The sequence below is a fragment of the Schistocerca piceifrons genome, chromosome 1 (genome assembly GCF_021461385.2).
Source record: "Schistocerca piceifrons isolate TAMUIC-IGC-003096 chromosome 1, iqSchPice1.1, whole genome shotgun sequence".
Taxonomy (NCBI): domain Eukaryota; kingdom Metazoa; phylum Arthropoda; class Insecta; order Orthoptera; family Acrididae; genus Schistocerca; species Schistocerca piceifrons.
In genome coordinates, this window is record NC_060138.1 from 1,233,403,739 (window position 1) to 1,233,421,325 (window position 17,587).

At 38.2% G+C, this 17,587-nt stretch overlaps 1 protein-coding gene across 1 annotated transcript in view; it reads right to left on the reverse strand.

Moving 5' to 3' along the window:
- Positions 1 to 3,886: 3,886 nt before the first annotated feature.
- The window catches only part of LOC124780139 (Down syndrome cell adhesion molecule-like protein Dscam2), a 513,871-nt gene continuing 500,170 nt past the window's right edge, over positions 3,887 to 17,587 (reverse strand). Inside the window, exon 34 of the mRNA XM_047253759.1 lies at positions 3,887 to 4,216. Coding sequence (XP_047109715.1) covers positions 4,165 to 4,216 — 52 coding nt within the window. The 3' untranslated portion in view covers positions 3,887 to 4,164. The remainder of the gene's footprint in view (positions 4,217 to 17,587) is intronic.

The window sequence follows — 17,587 nt, forward strand, 5'->3', positions numbered from 1 at the left end:
TTTAAATGGGAAATTCATATTTTGGATCTCCTAAAGCGACCAGGTTCAGCAACTTTTGCAATCAGAATTGCTAATTTTGAGGATGTAGAAATTAGCAAGCTAACATAGTTTGCGTACTTTCACTCTCTCATGTCATGTGGAATAATATTTTGAGGGGCTCATAGTCGCACATCTTGTTGGCATCTGTTTAAAAGGTTAGGAATTCTTACAACAGCCTTACAGTACATTTACTCAGTAATGAAATTTGTTCTCAACAACATGGACCAGTTTAAAAACAACAGTGCATTCATGGATTATAATACCAGAAGAAAGAAAGAAAGACTTACACTATCCTCTACTTAACCTATCTTTGGCACAGAAAGGGGTGAAATATGCTGCTGTAAAACTTCGATAAATTGCCAGATGAAATAAAATGTCTGACAGACAGCAGTAATAGTTTTAAAAATAAACTGAAATCGTATCTCCTTGACAAGTCCTTCTATACCATAAGTGAATTCTTGAATAGGAATAAATGACTCTATATGTATAATATAAGCATTTTGTGACATTTAAGGGAATGGGGTGGATGATAAAAATTAAAAACACGTTGATTCATGTGTGCATTTCTTATGCACTTGACACGCTCCACATCATAACGGTTAACAAGAGATTGATCAATGGAACACATAACTAACTAACTAACTGGTGATGAAACGTGGGTTTGCCGTGTCACTCCATAATCGAAATAACAGTCCATGGAGTGGAGGCACTCGCAATCACCAATAACCCCCCCCCCCCCCCCTTACACACACACAAAAACCATTGTCAGCACAAAAAATCATATGAACTGTGATCTGGGACAGACAGAGCGTTCTGCTTGCTGAGTCCCTTCCTAGATCTGAAACCATCAATGCCATATGATACTGTGAAACATGGAGAAAATTTCAGAGTGTAAATCAGAACAAAAGGGATGAAAAGCACTGTGTTGCTTCATGATAACACATACATTCTGCTGATGTGACTCAAAACATTATTCAACAATTCAGTTGGGAGCAGTGTGATCACCCGCCATACAGCCCCGATCACACACTTCTTGAGTATCACTTGTTCTTAAACTTGAAACATAATTTTGGAGAAAGGTACTTTGACAGCAACGATGACACAAAAAAAATGGTATTCAGCAGTTACTGTCTTCATTAGCAGCATCTTCCTATGAAGAGGGCATAGGAAAATTAGGTTTCTGCTATGACAAATCTTTGAATCATGTTGGAAACTATGTGGAAAAATAGTTTAAGAAATGCTCTTTCCCATAAAAATAAATTCTCATTTGAAAAAAAAAAAAATGTTTTTATGAGGTTTTTTTTCCAAAATGTTGGCAACAGTGTGACATGTTCACATACAAGGCCTGCTGCTGTGACTCCATCCCTGAAATCCAACATAACCTGCAGTCCCAAATAGTCTCTCTCTCTCTCTCTCTCTCTCTCTCTCTCTCTCTCTCTCTCTCTGTGTGTGTGTGTGTGTGTGTGTGTGTGTGTGTGTGTGTGTGTGTGTGTGTGTATTCAGAACTTTTCCACGTTTTTTTCGTGTCTATCTGTTGCCCAATGCCATTTCTACTTGGTGCATAGCAGTCTATCCTCCTGTATGTATTATATTTTCCATCATTATTGCATAACTAACTCACTGACAATTTTAAGAATTGCTGTATTAATATTTGCAGTACTGCAATCAAATTACTTATTTAAATACGTATTCTTTCAAAAATGAGAAGAGGAGAAAGAAACACCTGTTTTTTAATAATAATAAGGGACAGTACTATGGTATGATACAGTAGGTAACAGAGAACCGTATTTGCGTCATTGGACTGTATGACATGAAAGATTTGCGATCTTACAGTTATAACATGTGATGTACAGAAATACCTATAGCTATTTTCAAAAATAATGTATGTGTGTTCCACATACACATAATTTGTCAAGAAACAATTTTTCTTTAACTGCCCCTTTCCCTATATCAACAAACTGTCCATTCGCATGAAGAGACACCGTCCCGGTTATCTGGATACTTCCCACTGACACCAACCTATCAGAACTCCGGAGATGGGAACTTGCCCTTCAATATATTCTCTCTCTTCCCGTTACCCACCAGGCCTCAACCTCCGCTAATTTCAAGTTGCTGCCCCTCATACCTCACCTGTCATTCAACAACATCTTTGCCTTTGTACTTCCGCCTCAACTGACATCTCTGCCCAACCTCTTAGCATTTAAATATGTCTGCCTGTGTCTGTATATGTGCGGATGGATGTGTGTGTGTGCGAGTGTATACCTGTCCTTTTTTTCTCCCTAAGGTAAGTCTTTTCGCTCACAGGATTGGAATGACTCCTTACCCTCTCCCTTAAAACCTGCACCACATCCTTTCGTCTTCCCCTCTCCTTCCCTCTTTCCTGATGAAGCGATCTGGGGTTGCGAAAGCTTGAATATTTGTGTGTGTGTTTGTGTGTTTTTTATTGTGTCTATCAACATACCAGTGCTTTCTCGTTTGGTAAGTTAAAGTACATACATGTATACTACTCAAACACAATGTAAGAAAAAGCTCATCAGAAACTTTAAAAAATAGTTTATTTCTCAATTTCACTGTATGTCATGACCATACAAAAGAAAACCATCAGCTGGAAAGTGCACCACACATTCTGATGACCTGAGAAATGTTGCAAAATAGGGTTCTCATTTTTTTAATCACATACAAAATTGTTAATGCATGCATGTAATAAATGCATGTAAGAGTCTTCACTGGTATTTATTGACATCTTTGTTAATTGTGTGTCAGTATGAAAGGTGGACAGATGACCTTTGATGTAAGACACTGTTGATGCAGGCTGAAATGTCAGTGTATAGGCATTCAGCTTTTAAGTTGGTAACAGCTATCAACTTCCTACTTGAACACCATACACAATCTTAAAATCTACAGTAAACAGTAATTCTGGTGTGATGTACTGAACCTTGTACTACATACAAACTATAGCCATTTTTATCAGCACCAGCCATATCCCCCCGGCCCTTGTCTGTCTTTACATGCTTTCAAACCTCACACTTTACTACCCATCACTGCTACTGGTAATGATTTGTCACACTATTCGCCCCCTCCCATGAACATTCAATGTCTGTAAGCATGTAAGATGTCCTCTCTCTTTTTAGTTGCTTACTGGTATTAAAAAGTTTTGACTTCACTTGAATTCATCATCAATACACCCAGAACAAGTCTTAAAATTATCCCATATACATACCTCTGGTTCAGAATTCAGTTTTAATATGTTACTGTTAACTAATGTGGAATGCAAAGATTGTCCAACTGATTGTTGAGTAGCTTGTGTTTGCCTTGAAAAATTTAGTTAACCCCACCAGAGGCAGGAACCTGCCACACATTTGTCTCATCAGCCAAAGTTGAAGTGGTATTTAAAATAATAATTACGTGAGGACACATTACAAAAATCTCAGTAAAAATTGTCTGTACTTGAAAGACCTTGTACTGTCATAAAACATACACAAACATGGACAGCTGCTTGACTGTCTTCCACTCATACTGACTCACGTTCCACAGTATCTCCTCTCCCTTCACTTTCTGAAATATCAAGCCTCACTTTTCTCTTCTGGCATTTGATCTATTACTTGTTCCTAGAAATTATTTTCCTCTTGTCTTATTGCTTTGTCCTCCTTTCTGCTTTCATTTGTGTCACTGATGTTTACTCCTTCCACTGTAAACCCCCCCCCCTCCCCCCATTTTTCTCCACAAGTTATTCTTCCCATTTCCTCATGAGTCTCTGCAGCAAGAAGTGTTGTTCATATGTAGTTTATTTACTTCATACCATTTATCACTAATTTTTTTTGTAAGAATAAGTATTCCACTTTGCTGAATATTTTTTGTCACTTTTTTGTCCATATATCTTTGCATCTGTAATATCTTACCACCATTCTGAACAGCTTATCATTACATTCATACTCCATGCTGTCTTCGCAACTCCTAATTTATTTCATTAGAGTCAAAGAAGAAACTTCTGATATTATGAAATCATGTCCCTTATGCTAGCCTGCACTTTCTCTGTTGGTTGAAATACATGTCTTCATAGTATGTAGCATTTACCTTTAAGTCCTTATTTATGTCAGGGGTAGATACCTGATTAGTCTTAACTTCTCAAACATGAATCATGTACCATGATTTATCATGGTTCTCCTGTCGCTGGCACCTGTAACAAATAAAGAAAGAATAAAAGTAGAAATAATATACTTCAAATATAATTAACAAGGTATTGAAAGCATATTCGTTCAGGCTACACTCATGAGCAATTTAGTTGAGATAGCTGTTATTAAGAGAACGAGTTCCTTTCACTGTAGTGAATGGAATAGGTGGGCATATTGTCAGACCTTATACGGACCTTCAGTGTGACAGACAATGCAGGATAGGCAGTTGCACTGACTTGTATCTTAGCCTTTATAGATTGTGGCTGCCCAAAGCATGGAATTCTCCAGCTATGATGCCATGCAGGTGCTTGGCTTTTTTATCACCACAGTGTGTACCAGAAGGATTTGAATTAGGGGAAAACTACCAGCAGCAAAGTCAACTGCCTTGGGCAGCAGTGTGTTGAAAATATTGACTATTGCAGGTTGTAATAGGTGATACACAGAAGTCAGTGCACCCACGTGTAACTTTTTCTCTAAAAAAGACACAGTACACAAATATTAGCATGGTCACAGGATCATTACCATTGGCCACTCAAAGCATGAGAATGAAAAATGTTGCCTGCACTCACTGGAACACACTGATGGGAATATACAAATACATCAAAAAACCGTATGAGATGATGCATGCGATTTACCAGTAGGGTATCATTTAAGCAGTGGTGGTGGTGGTGGTGGTCTTCTTTGTGTAAGGGATGTTTACACAGGATGAATCAAGTCCCTGATAGGTCTGCTACTGCCTCTCACCATCAAACAATACAGAATCCTTCCGGCCAGCATAAGAATCTGTTGGTGCTCCTATAGTTGAGCAGTAACTTTATTGAGAAAATGCACTTCTCCATCATTCTGAAATTGTGCCAGAATGGTTTGAAGAACACTTTATGAAATAAGTCGTGTTGAGCAAGTCTTCGTCACCATCAAGCGAGTTGTTTTCATAACTTACAGGAATGAAGACTGGTACCATAATCGACAATCACCATTATTTCTACAGGTGAAAACTCCATCATTTTCAAGGTACAAATAAAACATGAAATCACTGTGCATGACAACCTCCATTGGTGGACCTACTTCAATCGGTAAGCAAAAAAATGACATGCAGAAAGACAACATGTACTGTAAACTAGTGCCACCACATAACCAAAGATGACCAATGCCAGATGTTGCCAACAGTGAAATATTAATTAACAGCAGGTGAGCAATCAATGTTAATTCTGTCCTGCTGTTGTTTGACTTGGAAAAGTGTGAGGTACAAGGCACAACTGAAGCAAAAACTCCCTCTTTGATTTATTTCCTTGTCTGGCAGTGCGCAGTGAACACGTGTCAGTGACAGTCCCATTGTAATAGTTTGTGATTTTTAAGAAGTTTGGTAACCCAAATCCATGACTGAAACACAACAGCTCATCTTGTACATATTGTTTTTATTTTTTTAGCTCATAGCTTTTGTAGTGTAGCTTGGTGCCACCTGCAACGCTACAGTTGCATAGTAGTGTAACCACGTGTAGCCGCATTTGCTTATTGGTTAGCATGCAGATAACTAGTGACAGTAGCAGCCTCATTATTTTCCAGTAGCTTGTGTTTGTGCTTTTAAGAATTTGGTAAAGCAAATTGATGAAAATAGGGCTCATCTGTATTGATCGTTTTCATTCAAATTTTAGTGTTAAGATGGAAAAGGACCCCCTCATGAACGATGGACCTTGCCGTTGGTGGGGAGGTTTGAATGCCTCAATGATACTGATATACGTACCGTAGGTGCAACCACAACGGAAGGGTATCTGTTGAGAGGCCAGACAAACATGTGGTTCCTGAAGAGGGGCAGCAGCCTTTTCAGTAGTTGCAGGGGCACCCAAAACGGCCTTGCTGTTGTGGTACTACGAACGGCTGAAAGCAGGTGGAAACTACAGCCGTAATTTTTCCCGAGGGTATGCAGCTTTACTGTATGATTAAATGATGATGGCATCCTCTTGGGTAAAATATTCCGGAGGTAAAATAGTCCCCCATTCGGATCTGCGGGTGGGGACTACTCAGGACGTCGTTATCAGGAGAAAGAAAACTGGCATTCTACGGATCGGAGTGTGGAATGTCAGATCCCTTAATCGGGCAGGTAGGTTAGAAAATTTAAAAAGGGAAATGGATTGGTTAAAGTTAGATACAGTTGGAATTAGTGAAGTTCGGTGGCAGGAGGAACAAGACTTTTGGTCAGGTGAATACAGGGTTATAAATACAAAATCAAATAGGGGTAATGCAGGAGTAGCTTTAATAATGAATAGGAAAATACGAGTGCGGGTAAGCTACTAGAAACAGCATAGTGAACGCATTATTGTGGCCAAGATAGACTTGAAGCCCACACCTACTACAGTAGTAAAAGTTTATATGCCAACTAGCTCTGCAGATGATGAAGAAATTGATGAAATGTATGATGAGATAAAAGAAATTATTCAGGTAGTGAAGGGAGACAAAGATTTAATAGTCATGGGTGACTGGAATTCGACAGTAGGAAAAGGAAGAGAAGGAAACGTAGTAGGTGAATATGGATTGGGGCTAAGAAATGAAAGAGGAAGCCGCCTGGTAGAATTTTGCACAGACCATAACTTAATCGTAGCTAACACTTGGTTCAAGAATTATGGAGGAAGGTTGTATACATGGAAGAACCCTGGAGATACTAGAAGGTTTCAGATAGATTATATAATGGTAAGACAGAGATTTAGGAACCAGGTTTTAAATTGTAAGACATTTCCAGAGCAGATGTGGACTCTGACCACAATCTATTTGTTACGAACTGTAGATTAAAACTGAAGAAACTACAAAAAGGTGGGAATTTAAGGAGATGGGACCTGGATAAACTGACTACCGTATTTACTCGAATCTAAGCCGCTCCTGAAAAATGAGAATTGAAATAAAGGAAAAAAAAATTCCTGAATCTAAGCCGCACGTGAAATTTGAGACTCGAAATTCAAGGGGAGAGAAAAGTTTCAGGCCGCACCTCCAAATCAAAAAAAGGTTGGTCCATTGTAATACGAGACTCAATTTAGGTCGAATGAATGACGATATAGCTACAGTAGTTTGGTTCGAGTTGTAAACTTAGCAGTTAAGCTTTAGCAGGTAGCCATTGCTATGCGTCAGGCCCTCTGTCCGTATTTATACGGGTACCCTTCCTTTTTCACGTGCTTCGTCTGGTTTGAATCGATTGCTTATTTTGCTTTGATATGATCAGTGCCGTTCTCTTTGTTATATGTGTTTACGTCACTCTAAGCTGAAAATGCATTACTGTACTGTGTCACGCATTGTTTGTCGCATTCTGATAGTGCGTGTTTACGGCCTGTCGTCGCTCGCGGCATGGCTTGCTTTTGTGTGCGCCACCGCCGCTTACAATTAAAAAAAAAAGAGAGAGGAATCGTCTCATTAGCGAAACAATGGTGAGAGACTGCTATTTGTTGTTACTTACACTGCTGCTTTCTTTGATAATGATTAACAAGAACCAAATAATAGACTGCGTATGATAGTACATGTTCTGAACGAGAGTTAGGCGAAAATTTTTTTCCGTTTGAAAATCTTTGCGGCCGCTTCTTTAGTACATCAAATTCTGCACAGAAATTAGAGTCATCTTAGGATTTAAAAATCTAGTCAGTTGCTGTGCTTCATTTCTGACTGTATCACTATTAGGCGTAAGAATAATACGAATATAAACATGACACGATATGTATATTCTTCCACGTTTGCTGTTGTCTCACTCTAGTTTTGTAGTTTATTAGGCAGACAGGATTTAAATGAGATAGCAGTAAACACAAAAGAATACATGGCAAAATGTTTCTTTCCTCTCTTACGGTGAAGAGAATACTGCATGTGATTCACATTTTGTCAGGTTCCTATTATCTATCTCTTCTCACAGGTGGAAAAAAATTCAGAACATAGAGTTGGCCATATTGACAAATATCCCAAACAGTCTTGCCAGTCGGATTTTCGTAGTACATTGAAATTCTGCTACATTCGAAGATGAACAATACAGAATTTGTATTTACTTCAATGGATAATGTATGAAAATGCAGTGGTCAAAACTCAGGGCGGAGAAAAAAGCTCGTCTTCCACCTTTTTTTTTAATTTATTTACTGACGCAGAGGTTTTGGCGGCAGTATTTATCTTTGTCCCTACAAAGCATGCCTGTGTAGCGCTACATATTTTCGACGGCAGAAGTTAGTTGTGGCGGCACCTACCAACATTTTTCAGAACTTCCGCTTGCTTTCCACTCGATTCTAAGCCGCAGGCGGTTTTTTGGATTACAAAAACCGGAAAAAAAGTGCGGCTTAGGTTCGAGTAAATACGGTAAATCAAAGGTTGTACAGAGTTTCAGGGAGAGCATAAGGGAACATTTGACAGGAATGGGGGAAAGAAATACAGTAGAAGAAGAATGGGTAGCTTTGAGGGATGAAATAGTGAAGGCAGCAGAGGATCAAGTAGGTAAAAAGACAAGGGCTAGTAGAAATCCTTGGGTAACAGAAGAGATATTGAATTTAATTGATGAAAGGAGAAAATATAAAAATGCAGTAAATGAAGCAAGCAAAAAGAAATACAAACGTCTCAAAAATGAGATCGGCAGGAAGTGCAAAATGGCTAAGCAGGGATGGCTAGAAGACAAATGTAAGGATGTAGTGGCTTATCTCATGAGGGGTAAGATGGATACTGCCTACAGGAAAATTAAAGAGACCTTTGGAGAAAGGAGAACCACTTGCATGAATATCAAGAGCTTTGATGGAAACCCAGTTCTAAGCAAAGAAGGGAAAGCAGAAAGGTGGAAGGAGTATATAGAAGGCCTATACAAGGGCAATGTACGTGAGGACAATATTATGGAAATGGAAGAGGATGTAGATGAAGGTGAAATGGGAGATATGATACTGCGTGAAGAGTTTGACAGAGCACTGAAAGACCTAAGTCGAAACAAGGCCCCGGGAGTAGACAACATTCCATTAGAACTACTGGCAGCCTTGGGAGAGCCAGTCCTGGCAAAACTACCATCTGGTGAGCAAGATGTATGAGGCATGCAAAATTCCCTCAGACTTCAAGAAGAATATAATAATTCCAATCCCAAAGAAAACAGGTGTTGACAGATGTGATCATTACCGAACTATCAGTTTAATAAGTCACAGCTGCAAAATACTAACAAGAATTCTTTACAGTCGAATGGAAAAACTGGTAGAAGCCGACCTCGGAGAAGATCAGTTTGGATTCCGTAGAAATGTTGGAACACCATACGACTTATCTTAGAAGAAAGAGTAAGGAAAGGCAAACCTACATTTCTAGCATTTGTAGTCTTAGAGAAAGCTTTTGACAATGTTGACTGGAATACTTTCTTTCAAATTCTGATGGTGGCAGGGGTAAAATACAGGGAGCAAAAGGCTATTTACAGTTTGTACTGAAAGCAGATGGCAGTTATAAGAGTCGAGGGACATGAAAGGGAAGCAGTGGTTGGGAAGGGAGTGAGACAGGGTTGTAGCCTTTGGCCTGCCCGATGCTATTCAATCTGTATATTTAGCAAGCAGTAAAGGAAACAAAAGAAAAGTTCGGAGTAGGTATTAAAATCCATGGAGAAGAAATAAAAACTTTGAGGTTCGCCGATGACATTATAATTCTGTCAGAGACAGCAAAGGACTTGGAAGAGCAGTTGAACGGAGTGGACAGTGTCTTGAAAGGAGGATATAAGATGAACATCAACAAAAGCAAAACGAGGATAATGGAATGAAGTTGAATTAAGTCAGGTGATGCTGAGGGAATTAGATTAGGAAATGAGACACTTAAAGTAGTAGAGGAGGTTTGCTTTTTAGGGAGCAAAATAACTGATGATGGTCGAAGTATAGAGGATGTAAAATGTAGACTGGCAATGGCAAGGAAACCGTTTCTAAAGAATAGAAATTTGTTAACATCGAGTATTAATTTAAGTGTCAGGAAGTCGTTTCTGAAAGTATTTGTATGGAGTGTAGCCATGTATGGAAGTGAAACATGGACGATAAATAGTTTGGACAAGAAGAGAATAGAAGCTTCCGAAATGTGGTGCTACAGAAGAATGCTGAAGATTAGATGGGTAGATCACATAACTAATGAGGAGGTAGTGAATAGAACTGGGGCGAAGAGGAGTTTGTGGCACAACTAGACTAGAAGAAGGGACCAGTTAGTAGGACATGTTCTGAGGCATCAAGAGATCACAAATTTAGCATTGGAGGGCAGCGTGGAGAGTAAAAATCGTAGAGGGAGACCAAGAGATGAATACACTAAGCAGATTCAGAAGGATGTAGGCTGCAATAGGTACTGGGAGATGAAGGAGCTTGCACAGGATAGAGTGGCATGGGGAGCTGCATCAAACCAGTCTCAGGACTGAAGACCACAACAACAACAACAACAACAACAACATGGAAAAGGAGTAGGCTTGCTGTGTGGGGAAGCAGGCAGAGTTGCCACAAATCACAAACAGCTGAAAATAATATTGGCCATGTTACCCATGTGCAGGTTGTTGCCTTGGGATGTAGTGTCAAAGGAGAAATGGGGGCATTGCATAGGCCACTTTAAGAGTTGTTCATTTTGCTCATGGTCTCCGCTACTGAGGCACCTTCCAGTGTACCCAGCACAGGAAACTGATCACCTTGGTTTGAGGGGCAGGTTGTAACATAATTGCATTGCTCACTGTGAAATGTGAATGTGGGTACTGGCCACCTGGCCTCTTACATTCGCCCTAAGACTGGACGCTCCTTTAGCAGGGTGCAAGCAGGTGCATGGATGGAGGGATTTTCTATTTATCAATAGTTCCAATGTTAGGCGTGTTATGGAGCCATGTGGAATGTGCATATTTTTGGCCTTGTATCTACAAACTAGTGCGACTTAATTTTCAGTGGTAGTATAAAGACAAGATTAGCAGTTGCAATATCGTTGTAGCTACTGAAGTTAATAAATCCATCAAGAAGGGTAGGAGAGCTCTAAACTGGAAAGAGCAGATAAGCAGTTGTTAGAGATCAATGAATGAAGCATACAACTTCCACTACTATACGGGCATCAGATCTTGTCAAGAAATGGAGAAAACCCTGGTCCTATATACAATCGCTAAACAAATCAAAGGCTTTTCAATCACTCATCAACTATTTTGGTGTGGAAATAGAAGTCAGCAAAAGGAAAGCTGAAGTTTTAAATTCAACATTAAAAAATTCTTCACTTCAGAGGGTGATGTAGACATACCACAGTTTTGCCACCTCACAAACACCTATATTTTGACAAAAGAAATAGGTAGCCCTTGCACTGAAAAGTGGATGAAAGAGTTGAAAATAAATGTGTTTCCATGTTCAGATGAAAGTCCAGTTTGGCATTGGCCCTCTCACCCACTGCAAAGTCCCAAACAACCAGAAAATGTGCAGGTGACTCCCGTGTGTAAGAAAAGTAAAAGCTCGTTTACCCTTCTTATACATAGTAGTCACAAAATTACATACCAATATCCTTAATCTCAGTTTGCTATGGAATTCTTGAGCATCATTCATGCCAAACTTAGCTTGACTTTTTCTCCTATGGCACCGTGTGAGTTATGAATAAAGAGAAAGACAGATTTAATTTTGCTAGAGTTTTGGAAAGCATTTGACACTGTGCAACACTGCAGATAACTTTTAATGAAGGACAAAGCATATGGAATAACTTCTCAGGTATATAATTTGAAGACTTTTTAAGTAGTAGAACCCAATACCCACCATAGTAGTAGAAGTTTATATGCCATCTAGTTCCACAGTTGATGGAGAGATTGAAAGAATGTATAGTATGATGAGATAAAGTAAATTATTCAGATAGTTAAGGGGGGGGGGGGGGGAGGATTTAACTGTGATGATGGGTAGCTGGAATTAAATTATATGAAAATTTAAAAGAACACGGGCTGAAGGAAAGGAATGAAAGATATAACCGTCTCAGAGAATTTTGTGCAGACCATGATTTAGTTTGACTAAATCCATGCCCAACTGTTTGGAGACGGTGTGTATGTGAAATGGCCAGCATGATGCCTGGGACATTTGCAGTACAAGCTGACATCCTATAGCTTTGTAGTATAATATCTTAAACAATACTTCAAAAAATAAACATAAATATAGTTTTGTAGTATAATATCTTAAACAATACTTCAAAAAATAAATATAAGTTTTTACACAGAAGCAATAGCTTAATAGAAATTATAATATTTCCTTCAGAAGGAGTGTAATTACATGACACCTAAATGTAGATATTGTCAATAAAAAATATAATTACAAGAATAAATGCTCCATTTGAACAAATTTCTGATAGGAAAATACCTACAACTCTAAAATTTAGTAGTTTCGAAAGCATCGTGGTAGATGCAATGCCACTTTACACTCCACGCATTACCACATGATTTTGCTTCACTCTTTGTGTTTCGTGCAAACTTTACAAGTTCTTGTAGGATCTTTTGCACTGAGTTGACATAGTTTTGGAAACGGGCCCAATATTTCCTATGAAGTTGAATAGGTGTTTCTCCTAATGATGATTTTTTTTTTAACTCCAGAAATAGACATTTTTTTAACATTACCTTTGCTATTCAAAGTAATCAGCAAATATTTCTTTCCTCTAACTATAAATTGTTTTTTGGATAATGTACATATTTAATAGAACCATATTTGGCAATATAAAAAAAGTTGGGCCCAACTTTTTTCCCCACATGTGTGACTCTCGATGTTTACATTTGGTTCAAATTTGTTTGCACGAGTCAGACTTGTCAAAGTACAGCATGGGGTTTGAGAATCATAATGGAAGGTTGTGTACATGGAAGAGACATGGGGACACTGGAAGGTTTCATATTGATTTTATGATGGTTAGACACAGATTTGGAAATAAGACATTTCCAGTGGTAGATGTGGACCCTGACCACAATTTGTTGGTTATGAACTGCAGATTGAATCTGCAGAAATTGAAAAAATTAGGAAATTGAGGAGGTGGGACTTGTTTCAATTGAAGGAACCAGGGGTTATTGAGAATTTGAGAGGGAACTTTAGGCACCATCAGATTGAAGTAGTGGAAAGAGAATAAAAGGTGAATGGGTAGCTTTGAGTGATGGAATGGGGAAGGCAGGTGGGGAGGTAAAATGACAAGGCATTGTAGAAATCCTTGGATTACACAGGAGATATTGACTTTTAATTCATGAAAGGAGAAAATATAAAAATGCAGCAAATTAAGAATTCAAAAGGGAATACCGACTTCTCAAAAATGAGATAGGCAGAAAGTGTAAAATGGCTAGAGGACAACTGCAAGGCTGTAGAAGCTTGCATAATGAGAGGAAAGATAAATGTTGCCAATAGGATAAGAGAAGCAGCTGAATGAGCATCAAGTGCTAAGATGGCACACCATTATTAAGCAGAGAAGGAAAAGGTGAAAGGTGGAAGATATATATGGAGAGTCTATGTAAGCAAAACAAATTAGCAATATTACAGAAAGTTTCTGAAGAAGAGAAATTCGTTAACATTGAGTATACATTTAAGTGTCAGGAAGTCGTTTCTGAAAGTATTTGTATGGAGTGTAGCCATGTATGGTATTGAAACATGGACGATAAATAGTTTGGACAAGAAGAGAATAGAAGCTTCTGAAATGTGGTGCTACAGAAGAATGCTGAAGATTAGATGGGTAGATCACATAACTAATGAGGAGGTATTGAATAGAATTGGGGAGAAGAGGAGTTTGTGGCACAACTTGACAAGAAGAAGGGACTGTTTGGTAGGACATGTTCTGAGGCATCAAGGGATCACAAATTTAGCATTGGAGGGCAGCATGAGGGTAAACATCGTAGAGGGAGACCAAGGGATGAATACACTAAGCAGATTCAGAAGGATGTAGGTTGTAGTAAGTACTGGGAGATGAAGCTTGCACAGGATAGAGTAGCATGGAGAGCTGCATCAAACCAGTCTCAGGACTGAAGACAACAACAACAACAACAACAATTACAGAAAGAGGAGCGGAAGTAGGTGAATATGAGAATGAGGATATGATGCTACAAGAAGAATTTGATCAAATTACTTAAGTGGAAACAGAATTGCATCAGAATTATTGAGATTCTTTGGGGAGCCAGCATAAAAAAATTATTCCGCCACTTGAGAAAGGAGACAGGTGAAATATCCTTATCTTTCAGGGAGAATTTGTTAATTCCAATTCCAAAGAAGACAGGTGCTAATAAGTGTGAATATTACTGAACCATCAGTTTGATGAGTCATAGTCGCAAAATATTGACATGAATTATTTATAGATGAATGGAAAAACTTGCAGAAGCTGACCTCATAGAAAATAGTTCAGAGAAACTTAGGAATGTGTGAGGTCATACTGACAATATGCTTATCCTAGAAGGGAAGCAAATCTAAGCCTACAGCATATGTACGTTTAAAGAAATTCTGAATGCAGCAGGGTTAATGTACAGGCAACTAAGGGTTAGACTACAGTTGTCAGTGTCAAAGATCATAAAAGGGACGCCATAATTGAGGAACGTGTTCCCACTGTTATTCAATTTGTACATTGAGAAAGCTGTGAAGGATACCAAGGAGAAATTTGGAAAGGATATTAATGATGAGGGAGAAGAAATAAAAATCATAACGACACTAAAAGTAGTACATAATATTTGCTATTTGGGCAGCAAAATAACTGACGATGATGGCCAAAGTGGAGAGTGTGTAAAAAGCAGATTGGAAATAGCAAGAAAAGTGTTTTTGAAAATTAGAAATTTGTTAGTATCTAATATCCATCTAAGTCATATAAAGTCTTTCCTGAAAGTATCTGTCTGGAGAATACGTACATAGAGAAGTGAAATATACACGAGAATAGAAGTTTTTGAAATTTGGTGCTATAGAAGAATGCTCAGGATTGTATAGGTAGCCCGAATAACTAACAAGGAGGTAATGAACAGAATTGGGGAAAAAAGAAGTTTATTGCACAATGAGATTAAAAAAAAAAGAGATCAGTTGGTAGGATACACCCTAAGGCATCAAAGAGTTGTCAAATTTGGTAATGGAAGGAAAAGTGGGAGTTAAAAATTGTGGAGAAAGACCAAGGGATGAATACAAACAGCAGGTTCAAATGAATGTAGGTCACAGTAGTAGTGCGGGGATGAAGAGGTCTGCACAGAATCGATTGGTATGGGGATCTGCACCAAAACATTCTTCAGAGGGAAGATGATAACAACAACAACAACAACAACAACATGTCTTGCGGATGCTGAGTGCTCATTGGAGACAAAGATATCATCAGGAGGAAGACATTGAAGCAATTCAGATGCATGGTGCTAATTTTGTGAGCAGTTGATTTAATGAACAGAGGAATATTACGGAAATGTTCTGTGAACTTAAATGGAAATACCTGCGGGGATGGGGGGGGGGGGGGGGGGAGAAGACATTCTTTTTGCAAAAAATTATTGAGAAACTTTAAAGAAGTGACCATCATTAGAAACTGAAGAAAAATTCTACTGCCACTAATGTACATATCATACAACAACTGCAAAAGAGCTCATATGGAAGCATGCAGCCTATAATTTCTCCCTCGTCCATTTGTGAGTGGAACAGTAAAGGGAAAGATTAGCTGCATGATGCTTGAAAACTCTGTTATGTAGAGGCAGATGAAATTACTTTTTAATTTAATCTCCTTGATAACACTATCCCAAATGGAAGGGTACACCAGAATCTCTATGTTGTTGTACTCCATCAGATGACAATGCAATGTTCTGCAATTGCAGATTTGCTCATCTGTTGTACATGTATGATGCTTATGTTCTATATAATGGGACCTCCATGGTGCTGATCATCTGACCAATGCATGGCGTACCACAACTTCGTAGGAGATGGCAGACACCTTGTTAAGTCGACCGACATGATTTTTGTAGTCACTTTTCCATCACCTCTGTAGAAACACATCAGTTTTAGTTGTAAAGCTGAAAATCTTAATGAGTGCTGGATTGTGCTTGCTCAACAAATTTACAAAATACCACAATTTTGGTTTCACTTTTTGACGCATTCATAATCCTCAGAGTCCTATTGTTGGTACGATGACCTGTTTCTTAACTTCATAAGATAAGCCAGGTTGGTACTTGGCAGAATTCATCAGATAAATTGTAAAGTAGTTCAAGCACAATTGTTCAGAGATATGCATGAAGACTCAACACCAGGCATAACAAGTTCTCAAGATAAAATGATTACTTGTGGAACAGTACATTGTTCGTATTAAGACCAAACATCACAAAAAAATACTGTCTTGAAGAATTTTCTCAAAGGAAGTCCCACAGAAGTCCCACAACAATATTTCACTCAGCACACTCATTAACGAAGATCAATGTGTCCAACAATCAACTGTGGCAATGAAGGTTCAACATCCCTCCAAACCACAACAAAATTTAGTCAAATATTCATCAACCTGAATTAAAGAAAACACTTGTAAGTTCCTAGGCATCGAAACTACTGACTTTTCATGGACTCTGATAGGCGTATTTTCACAGACATGTTACACATAACCATTTCATGAGTAATTACCAGGAGCAAACCTGACATCAATGTTAATCGTTTATTCACTACTGGAACTTTCACACAGATAGCATGAAGTTACTTGCTGGTCACAGACTGACTATTTTGGGTGATGTCTGACTATTTAAAGACTGGTGTATTAATAAATTATTATTCAGGAACTGTATGATGACTTGAAAAATTGCTAGGGTAGATTTTACTACTCAGGATGGACTACAAGTATTGATAAAAATTTTGTTTTTTGAAATATGTGGTGGTATAGACAATTAGAAATGTTCATGAAACCATTTTGTATGTCCACATTAGAAATATCCTGTTTACGAGTAAAGATACAATACTGAAAATATGGTAAATTGTGCAAAAATCTGAACTTATGGGTTACTGTAATTGATTAATGAAGTATGCCACCTTGTGCAGAAAAATTAGTATAATGGCAAAGAGTGGAATCTAACAAGCACAAGGGCAAAATATGCAATGGAAAATGGGCCTACTTCTAAAATTTGATGTTAGTTATTTTGTAAGTTAATTATTGTCCCAGGATTTTAAGTATGTTACTGAAAAGTCGTAATGCCAGTCTTTACAATGAGTGGTGTCATCATTATCAAATCAATTTATTAGCTCAAAATGTTATGTACTATTATAGATTCTCTAATTAAGCATAATTTCTGGTAAACATGGTTTGGAATAATATAATTAATTTTGTTTGAATCAGATAATCTGAGAGGACAGTTGTAATAATGAGATCTGATGTAAATAACAAATGGATAGACTCGTGCCTACATCACGCATGCATATTACAGAAAACTGGAACCAAATAACACTTAGAAATAGAAAAGAAGAAAAATAATTATTAGTAGTAGTACAGTT